Source organism: Ranitomeya variabilis, chromosome 3 (genome assembly GCF_051348905.1).
Source record: "Ranitomeya variabilis isolate aRanVar5 chromosome 3, aRanVar5.hap1, whole genome shotgun sequence".
Classification (NCBI taxonomy): domain Eukaryota; kingdom Metazoa; phylum Chordata; class Amphibia; order Anura; family Dendrobatidae; genus Ranitomeya; species Ranitomeya variabilis.
Window position 1 is genome coordinate 184,617,361 of NC_135234.1, and position 13,370 is coordinate 184,630,730.

Genomic DNA, 13,370 nt, shown 5'->3' on the forward strand with positions numbered 1-13,370 from the left:
GGTGCCGCACTGGCGGACGCCACTAACCACCCAGACTTGGGTTAGAAAAGCACTGTGATAGCGCACGGCGCCGCACTGGCGGTCACAGCAAATAGACGCTGTTTTGTGTGTTCTAGTGCTGATAACAAGTCGGGCACTACTGTAGATAGCAATCATCCACCTTTCGCGAGCAATCAAACACAAGGGAGGGGATAATTAAAGAGCGACTTTCTCTAATCAACATACACACGTTCACAAGTGTACACTAGCGCATGGCCGAGCGGCCATGCAAACCTTTTATAGCGGCAGTGCTACAAGACCTTCCAGATGGACCAATAGGAACCGCAACAGGACCTGAGCATGTAACCCCAGACCTCCAATGGGAGGTTGTCCCGTGGGCATGCTCAGTATGTGAAAAGCAGGACTTAGTCCCAAAAAGACCTGCTCACTGCTGAACATTGCTGGCTACAAGGACAGAGCCTGGAAGGGCAGTAGTAACCAGTCGTCCAGTATCAGCCTGAGCTAGACGCTGGGACCGTCTCCTCCACTGAGCAGACTCCACTGCGGCTGCTGAAGAATGGGAGACCGAATCGGAGATGGTTCGAGATTTCCCCCTGTGCAGAGGCGGGAGCTCGACACCTAACAGTCTTGTTTACTGATGAGTGTCGAGCAGCCCTGGATGGTCTAGATGGATGGAGTAGTGGTAGGTCACCATGTCCCTCCCAACAAGGCTGTGACGTCAGCAAGGAGGTGGAGTCCTGTTTTGGGCCGGAATCATGGGGAAACATGATAGGGCCCTTTAAGGTTCCCGAAGGTGTGCAAAGTATATAGAGTTTCTGAATGACAACTTGCTTCCATGGTATAAAAAGCAGAAACGTGCCTTCATGCATGACAATGCACCATCTCGTGCTGCAAAGAATACCTCTGAGTCATTGGCTGCTATGGGCATAAAAGGAGATAAACTCATGATGTGGCCCACCATCTTCCCCTGACCTCAACCCTATAGAGAACCTTTGGAGTATCATCAAGCAAAAGATCTATGAGGGGGTGGGAGGCAGTTCACATCAAAACAGCTCTGGGAGGCTTTTCTGACTTCATGCAAAGAAATACAAGCAGAAACTCTCCAAAAACTCACAAGTTCAATGGATGCAAGAATTCTGAAGGTGATATCAAAGAAGGGTTCCTATGTTAACATGTAACTTGACCTGTTAGGATGTTTTGGAGGTAAATAGCTTTTTAGTTCAGTGAATGTGACCTCCAAATGCTGCAAATTCCACAAATGAGCATTTTCAGTTCTTTAAAACATATCAATTGTTTAGAAATTGTACTGTGCCTAATAATTTGGAACAGTGCATTTTGAGTTTTTATTCATTTTGGAGATTATACGGTTATCTTTGGGAGGTTTCTTCAATAAAATTCGATGTATGCTGTAACGGGTGATGACTTATTAGACTGACTGTTGTGGAGAAACTGGGTCAGTGGGTGCTCTCGTCGCTGGCCAGGCTGTCTTTAGCAAGACTGCATGGACCAGGGCTCAAACCACTGAATGCCCACTCTATCTCCCGGTGGGCAATACACTACACGGACAACACACAGTTAAGGTAAAACAGTGTGGCAATACTTCATTGAACCACAACACACAATAGCAAACAGAACAATCTCGGCAATTACCCCAAGATGGTGCACATTACAGGGCCTCACCATTCCGCTGACTCGCCGAGATAATGGTAGATGTTATATCAGAGCTTCCAGTGTCGCTATTCCACCTGTGATACACAAGCAGAGAAGAGGTAACGACAAGCGTAGGGAGATGACCAAGAACTGTCCATAGAGTCCATACAAGGTCCAAAGCCAGTTGACACAAGAGTCACCACCTGGCTTATCTGACCATCTCCATGGAACCAGGCGACCAGCGGGTCCCAAACCTGGCTTTCTCTAAACATATCCATGGTTCAGAGATGGTCACTGGATCAGATCTGTGTCCTTCCAACTGGAGCCGAAAACCCCTAGGTTGTTTTCTTTAGAATCATAGATCAGTATCATTCGTGATGGTGCCATGATGAATTGGCTGCAGTCTTTTCTCTTGTCTGTTGGGTGGTTTGCTGAATGTCTGGCTGGTAGCTCTGTAACTTCAGTCTCCCAGGATGTGATGTGAGTCTTTTTATACCCAAAGCATGTAAGCTATTTTTAGAATTACCCAGGGTCCTTCAGTCCAACATCAAGATAAGGTAAACAATGGTGATGGGATCAAGCTAGCACTATTAGCATATCAGCACACATCAATAAACAAAGCTTAACACACCCTATGTACAGTCACTATTACAGACTAAAGGCCCCGTCTCACATAGCGAGATCGCTGCTGAGTCACTAGTTTTGTGACGCAACAGCGACCTCAGTAGCGATCTCGCTATGTGTGACACGTACCAGCGATCAGGCCCCTGCTGTGAGATCGCTGGTCGTGTCGGAATGGCCTGGACCTTTTTTTGGTCGTTGAGGTCCCGCTGACATCGCTGAATCGGTGTGTGTGACACCGATCCAGCGATGTCTTCACTGGTAACCAGGGTAAACATCGGGTTACTAAGCGCAGGGCCGCGCTTAGTAACCCGATGTTTACCCTGGTTACCAGCGTAAATGTAAAAAAAAACCAAACAGTACATACTCACCATCTGATGTCCGTCAGGTCCCCTGGCGTCTGCTTCCTGCTCTGACTGACTGCCGGCCGGAAAGTGAGAGCAGATCACAGCAGTGACGTCACCGCTGCGCTCTGCTCTCACTGTACGGCGGCTCAGTCAGAGCAGGAAGCAGAAGGCAAGGGACACCGAAAGGCGAGTATGTACTGTTTGTTTTTTTTGGTAACCAGGGTAAACATCGGGTTACTAAGCGCGGCCCTGCGCTTAGTAACCCGATGTTTACCCTGGTTACCCGGGTGCTGCAGGGGGACTTCGGCATCGTTGAAGACAGTTTCAACGATGCCGAAGTCGTTCCCCTGATCGTTGGTCGCTGGAGAGAGCTGTCTGTGTGACAGCTCCCCAGCGACCACACAGCGACTTACCAACGATCACGGCCAGGTCGTATCGCTGGTCGTGATCGTTGGTAAATCGCTATGTGAGACGGGGCCTTAAAGGTACCGTCACACTAAACGATATCGCTAGCGATCCGTGACGTTGCAGCGTCCTGGCTAGCGATATCGTTGTGTTTGACACGCAGCAGCGATCAGGATCCTGCTGTGATATCGCTGGTCGTTGATTAAAGTTCAGAACTTTATTTGGTCGTCAGATCGCCGTGTATCGTTGTGTTTGACAGCAAAAGCAACGATACCAGCGATGTTTTACAATGGTAACCAGGGTAAATATCGGGTTACTAAGCGCAGGGCCGCGCTTAGTAACCCGATGTTTACCCTGATTACCAGTGTAAAATGTAAAAAAACAAACAGTACATACTCACCTTCTGATGTCTGTCACACGTCCCTCGCCGGCGGCTTCCCGCACTGACTGAGTGCTGGCCGTAAAATGAAAGTACAGCACAGCGGTGACGTCACCGCTCTGCTGTTAGGGCCGGCGCTCAGTCAGTGCAGGAAGCGGACGCCGGGGGACACGAAGGTGAGTATGTAGTGTTTGTTTTTTTACATTTTACACTGGTAACCAGGGTAAACATCGGGTTACTAAGCGCGGCCCTGCGCTTAGCAACCCGATGTTTACCCTGGTTACCCAGGGACTTCGGCATCGTTGGTCGCTGGAGAGCTGTCTGTGTGACAGCTCTCTAGCGACCAAACAGCGACGCTGCAGCGATCGGCATCGTTGTCTGTATCGCTGCAGCGTCGCTTAGTGTGACGGTACCTTTATACAGTATGTTAGATAGTATATCAGTTGGCAAGTCTGTCTTGACCCACCAGACATACATTTAAATTCACAAGCCAATATACAGATAAAAAGCCATCATATATCCTTCCCCCATATATCTCTTCTGTGATCTCCCATAGTTCAGCACACTGCTCTCCTGAAATACTCTGTGCTCCTGTCACCCTGCTCCTTCCCCATATATCTACTCTATGACCCCCATAGACAGCACGCTGCAGTCAACCTGTTCATTCCCCCATGTCTCCCTCTGTGACCCTCTCCCCATGGGTGCTGGCTCTCTCCCCATGTGTGCTCTCCATCCCCCTGTGCCTGTTCTTTCGCTCTCCTATGCACTCCTCTCCCCCTGCATGTCTCTCCCCATTGGTCCCTCTCCCCCCTGCATGTCTCTCTCCCCATGGGTCGCTCTCCCTCCTCTCCCCCCTGCATGTCTCACTCCCCATGGGTCGCTTTCGCTCCTATGCACTCCTCTCCCCCTGCATGTTTCTCTCCACATGGGTCGCTCTCCCTCCTCTCCCCCCTTCATGTCTCTCCCCATGGGTCGCTCTCCCTCCTATCCCCCCTGCATGTCTTTCCCCATTGCACAGACAGCTCAGTGCGTGCGATAACGCTACCGCTGGTACTGTCGGTCACATCGCTGCGGGATCATGCTGGCAGACCAATGAGACTACTGCTCCCATTGACCTATGTCTGAGGGGAGAGTAGTGTCATCTGCCTGTACCTGTGCTCACAATTTAAAAAAAAAAAAATTACATTACATACACATTCACATAAAAATAAAAAAAACATTATACTCACGGCGGCGCAGTGATCCACTGCAGGGGGCGATCACCTTCTGTCAGTGTATCGCCCGCTGTCTTTGAAAGCAGTCATATCACTGTGACATCTCTCAAAGTGATCAGGATCGTTGTGGGACTTTAAGGATTATCTTCTGAGCTGACAGGTGAGGAATATTTGTGGTTTATTTTATTTTTGTTGCAGGTGACATGGGATTCAGGGATTATGCGTTCCGTAAGTATGGTTTAATTAAGATTAAGAAAGGACTTTATTCTGGCTGTGTCTTTATTTACAATACAACTATAGGATTAGCAATGGATAGGTGTCTTATATATGCCTCTCCATTACTAAGCTGTGGGCTTGATGTCAACTGGCAATAGAAAGGTGACATCAACCCCACCAACTCGCCACAGCTACAGGGCAAGTGGGAAGAGTCGGGCAAAGTGCCAGAAAAGACACATCTAATAGATGGGTCATTTCTGGGGCGGCTGAGAGCTGATGGTTTTTAGCCTTTGGGGGTGGGAGGGGGGGGGGCTATTAATATCCCGCAGCTGTTTGCATAGCCTTTGCTGGTTATTTGTTATAAGGGCACCCCACGTAATTTTTTGTTTGGGGGTCCCCCATATTAATAGCCAGTAAAGGCTAAGTATACAGTTGTGAGCATCAGCGTGCGCTCACACACCCCCTATAGACCAGCACACTGCTCTCCTGAAATACTGTGCTCCTGTCACCCTGCTCCCTCCACCATATACAGTTAGGTCCATATATATTTGGAAAGATACAACATTTTTCTAATTTTGGTTATAGACATTACCACAATGAATTTTAAACAATACAATTCAGATGCAGTTGAAGTTTAGACTTTCAGCTTTCATTTGAGGGTATCCACATTTAAAATTGGATGAAGGGGTTAGGAGTTTCAGCTCCTTAACATATGCCATCCTGTTTTTAAAGGGACCAAAAGTAATTGGACAATTGACTCCAAGGCTATTTCATGGACAGGTGTGGGCAATCCCTTCGTTATGTCATTCTCACTTGAGCAGATAAAAGGCCTGGAGTTGATTTGAGGTGTAGTGCTTGCATTTGGAAGGTTTTGCTGTGAAGTAAACATGCGGTGAAAGGAGCTCTCCATGCAGGTGAAACAAGCCATCCTTAAGCTGCGAAAACAGAAAAAAACCTATCCGAGAAATTGCTACAATATTAGGAGTGGCAAAATCTACAGTTTGGTACATCCTGAGAAAGAAAGAAAGCACTGGTGAACTCATCAATGCAAAAAGACCTGGGTGCCCAAGGAAGACAACAGTGGTGGATGATCGCAGAATAATCTCCATGGTGAAGAGATACCCCTTTCACAACAGCCAACCAAGTGAACAACACACTCCAGGAGGTAGGTGTATCAATATCCAAATCTACCATAAAGAGAAGACTGCATGAAAGTAAATACAGAGGGTTCACTGCACGGTGCAAGCCACTCATAAGCATCAAGAATAAAAAGGCTAGACTGGACTTTGCTTAAAATTATCTGAAAAAGCCAGCACAGTTCTGGAAGAACATTCTTTGGACAGATGAAACCAAGATCCACCTCTACCAGAATGATGGAAAGAGAAAAGTATGGCGAAGGCGTGATACAGCTCATGATCCAAAGCATACCACATCATCTGTAAAATACGGCGGAGGCGGTGTGATGGCTTGGGCATGCATGGCTGCCAGTGGCACTGGGTCACTAGTGTTTATTGATGATGTGACACAGGACAGAAGCAGCCGAATGTATTCTGAGGTATTCAGAGACATACTGTGTGCTCAGATCCAGCTAAATGCAGCCAAACTGATTGGTCGTCGTTTCATACTACACATGGACCCAAAACATAAAGCCAAAGCAACCCAGGAGTTTATTAAAGCAAAGAAGTGGAATATTCTTGAATGGCCAAGTCACTCACCTGATCTCAACCCAATTGAGCATGCATTTCACTTGTTAAAGACTAAACTTCAGACAGAAAGGCCCACAAACAAACAGCAACTGAAAACCACCTCAGTGAAGGCCTGGCAGAGCATCAAAAAGGAGAAAAACCGAGCGTCTGGTGATGTCCATGAGTTCAAGACTTCAGGCAGTCATTGCCAGCAAAGGGTTTTCAACCAAGTAATAAAAATGAACTTTTTATTTAAAATTATTGAATCTATCCTATTATTTTGGTCCCTTTAAAAACAGGGTGGCACATGTTAAGGAGCTGAAACTCCTAAACCCTTCATCCAATTTTAATGTGGATACCCTCAAATGAAAGCTGAAAGTCTGAACTTCAACTGCATATGAATTGTATTGTTTAAAATTCATTGTGGTAATGTCTATAACCAAAATTAGAAAAATGTTGTCTGTCCAAATATATATGGACCTAACTGTATCTCTCTCTGTGACCCCCCCCATAGACCATCACACTGCCATATGGATAACACATAATGCCGCCATATCTATTTATCACATAATACTCCCATAAAGACCACACATTATACCGCATATATATTTATTACATAATACTGCCATATAGACCACACTTGATGCTGCCAAGTATTGTGTGATCTATATGACGATGATATATGTGATCTGTATGGTGGTATTATGTTTGATCAGTATGGTGGAATAATGTAAAAAATGACTATTATATGATAACTATATTGTGGGATTAAGTGTGATCTATGTGGCAGGCATTATGTGAGAATTATATGGTGGTTTTATGTGTGATCTACATGGTGTTGTGTGTGATCCATTTAACAGTATTATGTGTGATCTATATGGCAGTATGTGAGAAGTATATAGCTTTATTATGTGAAGTATATGGCGGTTTTATATGAGAACACTATGGCGGTATGTGTGATCTATATGACAGTATTATGTGAGAACTATATGACCCCATTATATGTGATCTGTATGGCGGTATTATGTGAGAACTATTTGATGTTTATAGCCTAGGAAGGGGTTAAAACCCATGGATTTTCCCAGGCTATGAATATCAGCCCGCAGCTGTATATTTAGCCTTTACTGGCTATTAAAATAGGGGGACCCCCCAAAAAAACGACGTGGGGTTCCCCTACAATTAATAACCAGAAAAGGCTATGCAGACAGCTGTGGGCTGATATTAATAGCCTAAGAAGGGGCCATGGATCCTGGGACTCAAGCAACCCCCCCCCCCCCCTTTCCCGGCTACAAACACCATCTCAAAGCCACCCCTGAAATGGCACATCTCTAAGATGCTCCAATTCCGGCACTTAGCCTCTCTTTCCACTGCCCTGTGGTGTCATATGGGTAATATTTGTGGGGTTGATGTCACCTTTGTATTGTAAGGCGTCAATAAGACACCTATCCATTACTAATCCTATAGTTAAGGGATTAAATAAACACACAGCCAGAATAAATTATTTTAATGAAATAAAACACTACACAGTTTCCCATCTTTATTATTCAGCTAATCCATGCAGCTCCCTCGATCTCCTGTTAAAAAAAATAAAATAAACCGGCAGTATACTTCCTGTTCCCGCACACACATACACGCAGATACACACAGACACCCGCACACACACGCACATATTCAGAACTCAGTCTCCGCCCACACACTCTTCCTCCTCTCGATCTGCAGCGTTTATCGCACGCAACTCCGCAGCAAAACCACAGATTTTTAAACCTGCAGTTTTTCTGCGGATTTGCCTAACTCTATGGTAGTCAATGCGTGCAGAAACGATGCAGATCCGCAAAAAGAATGGACATGCTGTGGAAGATAAAACCCTGCAAATCTGCTGGTATTTTTCCGCAGCATGTGCACAACAATTCTCAATTTCCCTTTGACTAATATTGGTTGTGCACTACACTGCGGATTTGATGTAATTCTGCGCATCCAAAAAAGCTGTGGAAAAACATCAAAATCCGCAACGTGTGCACATAGCCCAAGTGTCTCACGCCTGCTATTCCATGTGTATCTCTCTCCCAATCATCCTCTATGTCTCACTCCTCATACTACGTGTCTCACCCCTACTATTCCATGTGTATCTCTCCATCACGCTCGATGTCTCACTCATCATACTACATGTCTTTCCCCATCACGCTCCAAGTGTCTCACCCCTGCTATTCCATGTGTATCTCTCTCCCCATCATGCTCCATATGTGTCTCACTCCTCATTCTACATGTCTTTCTCTCTCCCATTAGTCTCTCTCAGCCATACTAATGTATCTCTCCCCTCCCTCCACAATGCCTGGCTATTCACTGCAGACCTGGATCTCCTTATCTTACTGATGGATGAGTCAGACAGCTCCGCTCAGATAATGCTGCTCCATACTAACCACATGTCTTCACTCTTCCTCCAGTCCACCATGCTGGTGAGTCTTCTGCTCCTCTGTAAACAAGCTGTGCTTCTGATGCAGTAACTGCTGGTGATAGTAGGTCACAGGGCAGTCGCACACAAAATGGCACTGCCCTGTGATGCTACTCTTCATTCTGCCCCAGGGATATTAGACCAACCAAAAGGGGAGGGAAATAGTGATGTCAGCAGTTACTGCCCCAATTTTCCAGCTAACAATAAAGCTGGTAAGTCTCACTATAGCTGCTTGAGGTCTGAAACGGAAAATGCTCCCCCTACTGGTAAATATATATATTTGTAAGAAAATATATAATTTTCATATAGAAATGTTTGCAAACATTGCATTAATACATTTTATTTACTATTTTAAGCTTAATTTCACTAAAAAAACAAAGTACAAGAAAACTGGTGGCACCTTCCCTTTAATCCTGGCAGTCATAAGAAAATTATTTAGAGGATAGGGCAAGAGTAATTCTGATAGCCCCCTTATGGCCAAAAAGAACTTGGTTCTCCTGGCTGAGTATGTCTATCATCGATCCTTCTTTGCTGACGAAGATTCTGGAGCTTCTCTCCCAGGGGCCTGTATATCATCCTCAGGCAGCAAGTTTACACTTGACAGCATGGAATTTGAGAGGGCGCTCTTGAAGTGACAGAGGTTTTTCCACAAATTTGACTTCTACGCTACTCTAAAGTAGAAAAGCTGTCACTGCTAGAGCCTATAAGAAAACCTGGAAAAAATTCCTGTTCACCTCAGGGGTCAGAGTCCAGGACGGGGTTCCAATCACGGCCATCCTAGAATTTTTACAAAAGGGATTAGAGCAGGACCTTGCTACTGGCACCTTTAAAGGTTCAGCTGGCTGCATTAGGAGCTCTGTATAATCATGATGTGGTGGGGAATCCTTGGTGGGTAGCTAGATTCATTAGAACCTCCACAAGATCTAGGCCCTCTGCTAGCCAGAGATTACCACCGTGGGATCTGAATTTAGTATTCGCAGCCCTAACTAGTTCCCCCTTTGAACCCTTGAATTCCACTTCCCCTAAGATTTTATCTCTTAAGACTGTTCTTCAAGTGGCAGTGACATCAGCCCGCAGGGTGAGCTATATTCAGGCTCTGTCTGCAGGCCCCTCCTCACACACATTTTTCATTCTGAAACCTGACCCTGCCTACTTGCCTAAGGTAGTGTCTCGCTTCCGAAGGTCCCAAGAAGAAGTCCTCCCATTCTTTTGCTCCAACCCCAAGAACGCAAAAGAGGAAAGTTTCCATACGTTAGGTTTTGAACTAAACACCTTCATGTGTCTAATGGCCACCCAGGGGTGTAGGAAAGATAGTTCTCTGTGTGTTTATAGGGGCCCAGAAAAGGGCTCAAGGCTTCAAAAAGCACATTGGCAAGGTGAATAAGAGATGCAATTTTGTCAACCTTCTCGTCCAGTGGGAATAACGTCCTGGAGGGATTGAGAGCTTATTCTAAAAGAGCGGTGGCAACCTTCTGGGCGGGTAAGTCAGAGGTTTCTATAGAACAGATCTGTATGGCTGCCCCTTGGTCATCTCATTCTTTTGCAATCACTGCCAACTGGACCTAGCCTGTTCCTCTGATCTCACCTTTGGAAGAAGGGTTCTACAACTGTGGTCACTCCCTAAGATGCAATTCTTTCCGTGGTGCTGTCATGGGGGAAGAGAAAGATGTAGTTACGGGTAAAGGGATTTTTCGGAGCCCATGACAGCATTTTTGTATTCTCTCTAGTCATGTGTGGGTGAGCACACTTTTGCTGTTTGTGTGTGATTCATGTATAGGTCACAGAGGGTGCGTTCCTTATAAAGTTTTATGGTTGAAATGTATGTTGTAATAACTTGGAGGTCCTCTTGTGCTCTGTAAACCAACTGATGTGAGGGAGAGGTACCGCCCATTTTTTTTTATCTGTAGGTTTCCTGTCCTTGAAGGGCAGATCCCCTCTCTCCATGGTGCTGTCGTGGGCTAAGAAATCCCGTTACTGGTAACTACATCTTTTTACACCGTTCCTCGTGTTGCATAAGTGATTAGGAGATTTTTTTTCTTCAGGTTGGTGCGATACCAGATTTATTTTGTCTTTGTTTGGGTGCTGTCACACACTAAAAGATGCTGGTTTTTATTTTTTTCAAAAACCTATTTAGATGGCAGAAATGTGAAAAAAATTATAGCTGACAGTCGTGACAGCTTGTTTTTTTGCGGGTCAAGTTGACTTTTTTTATTTGTACCATTTTTGAGCACATTACATTTTTTGATCGTTTTCTATTCCGATGTTTGCGATGCAGAATGAACAAAAAACAGCAATTCAGGATGGGTTTTTTTTTTTTTATATTGCCGTTCCACATGTGTTAAAATTGATGACCGCTTTATTCTTCGAGTCAGTACAATTACAGCGATACCACATCTATATTGTTTTTTTTCTGTTTCACTGCTTTTACAGAGTATAAACTACTACTACTTTAATTGTTTTTGCCATTCTGAGAGCTATAGCTTTTTTTTTCCACTGCTAGTGCTGCATGGCGGCTTGTTTTTTGCTGGACAAGATGACTTTCATCTGTACCATTTTTTTTTCCCCCAATTAACGTTTTGTTCGGCCGCATGATGAAAAAAGCAAAGGTTTTTGCTCCATTTTCTCCATTTCTCTGGTCATTGCAGACGCGCCGATACCAAATATCGAACTTCAATTTTTATTTTTCTGATCACTGGTCTCCTGCATTGAAATATAAATAAAAATATATATATATATATATATATATATATATATATATATATATATATATATATATATATATATATATATATATATATATTATAATATTGCATTGTATGAGACCTAACAGTGTTACACAGGCAGATCGCCTGAGACTCAGCTGCTGGCTGAGTCTTAACAAGCCACCGTTCCTGACAGGACCCGGAGGTCATGACGTGACCTCCGTGCCCATGACAGTGCTCAAATCCCCTGTGATGTGATCAGATCTCATTATGGAGGTGAGTAAGGCAGTGGTCTCCCTTTAACTTCTAGATAGCGGCATCTAGAAAATAGAAAAGGGTTAACATTGGGACCTGATCCAGTCCTGAGGATGTCACTGGTCGGAGCTATCGTTCTGCATCAGAATTGCAGCGCTTGCAGGACCCTGGGGGTACTGAGCGCTGCCAAACTGCTAACTGTTGATAAACTTCGCTGCTGCTCGGAGCCCACACAAGCACCGACCTTTATCTACATTGGGCAGTCAGGAAGTGCTTAAACAAAATATTATTAAATTGATCATATTTGAAGCTTAGGTGACTAAAAGATTTTCTGGGAAAAAGTCCTTCAAACTTTAAGAGTATAAATTTGTTAGAAATCATTTAAAAATGAGTTGTGTTCTTATTTTATTAATTTCTCTACTTCATGCATAGAATTTCAGAACAGTGACATTGCATGAGACTGTATAGCCATTCGTTCACTTAATTCCTTTTGTTTTGTTTCGTTTTTTTTTTGTTCTTTGAATGAAATAATTCTTATGGAAAAATAACTTTCAACTTGCATATTCTGTTTTATCCCCCTCCAGCTAATACAGGATTGGATGCACAGGAAGAAGACTTTGATTTTTTCTCTGTTGAAAAATATCTCCATGGAGTAGAGATGTTGAAGAGAGACATAGAGGAGCTTCGCACTAGTATCAGTGACTGTTATGCACAAGATATGGGAGATAATTGTATCACTCAGTAACTGCCTGTGCAGTCTAGAAAAAGTTTGTGCTCATGTCAAAACTACAGTGGCTGTGACCGCTACAGCTAGACACTGTGCTCCGCAGGGCTTATGAGGAAGTCTCGTGAGACTGCTGAGCCCAGTGATTGGCTGTAGCTGACGTGCGCCTTAGTTGTGATGTCATGGCTGCAATCTGTCACAGTGGATGAATAATGCTCAATTTGTTCTTTTTAGCCTCTTGAAACCTATGAAATAAAAAATAATAATGTTGCTTGGAAATCCCATTAAACTTTGTTTTATATGCAAGGGTCTGTGGGCTGTATTTGTCAAGGTATATCTGACCTTACAAGAACATGGTCTGATCAAACCATTTCACTGTCTGTTATTAAATAATGCTTTACTTCAAAGAAAGAATCAGCTGTGATCCCTTGCTGTCCTGTCTGTACACTCTGTTTTGTGTCCTTCCCTGCCTAGGAGCTGTGGTATGACCAGACCATGTTCCTGTATGGTCAGACACGGCCATTACACAGTAGGGGCACATTTACAAGATTATCTCAGCACAGGAACATTTTATTTAAGCACATCCAGTTGTGAAAATTATTTTTCCAAGATGTAGTGACTATAAAAAGAACTTCGTGAGAAATCCCCTTTTTAAGTAGTAAAGTGCATTAACTGCTACCTACCTGATCACCAATTTTGTCTGATCCTGGACAAACCCCTTAA

General features: G+C 44.3%; 1 protein-coding gene across 6 annotated transcripts in view; it reads left to right on the forward strand.

The window, feature by feature from the left end:
• CEP85 (centrosomal protein 85) overlaps window positions 1-13,051 on the forward strand; it is a 108,241-nt gene extending 95,190 nt beyond the window's left edge. For 5 of the 6 annotated variants that reach the window (XM_077294920.1, XM_077294922.1, XM_077294923.1 and 2 more), the window contains exon 14: window positions 12,508-12,951. In XM_077294920.1, the coding sequence (XP_077151035.1) occupies window positions 12,508-12,668 (161 nt within the window). In that variant the 3' untranslated portion in view covers window positions 12,669-12,951. Of the gene's footprint in view, window positions 1-12,507 lie in introns of all 6 variants that reach the window. The other variant, XM_077294921.1, reaches the window with a different exon arrangement.
• Window positions 13,052-13,370: the final 319 nt, after the last annotated feature.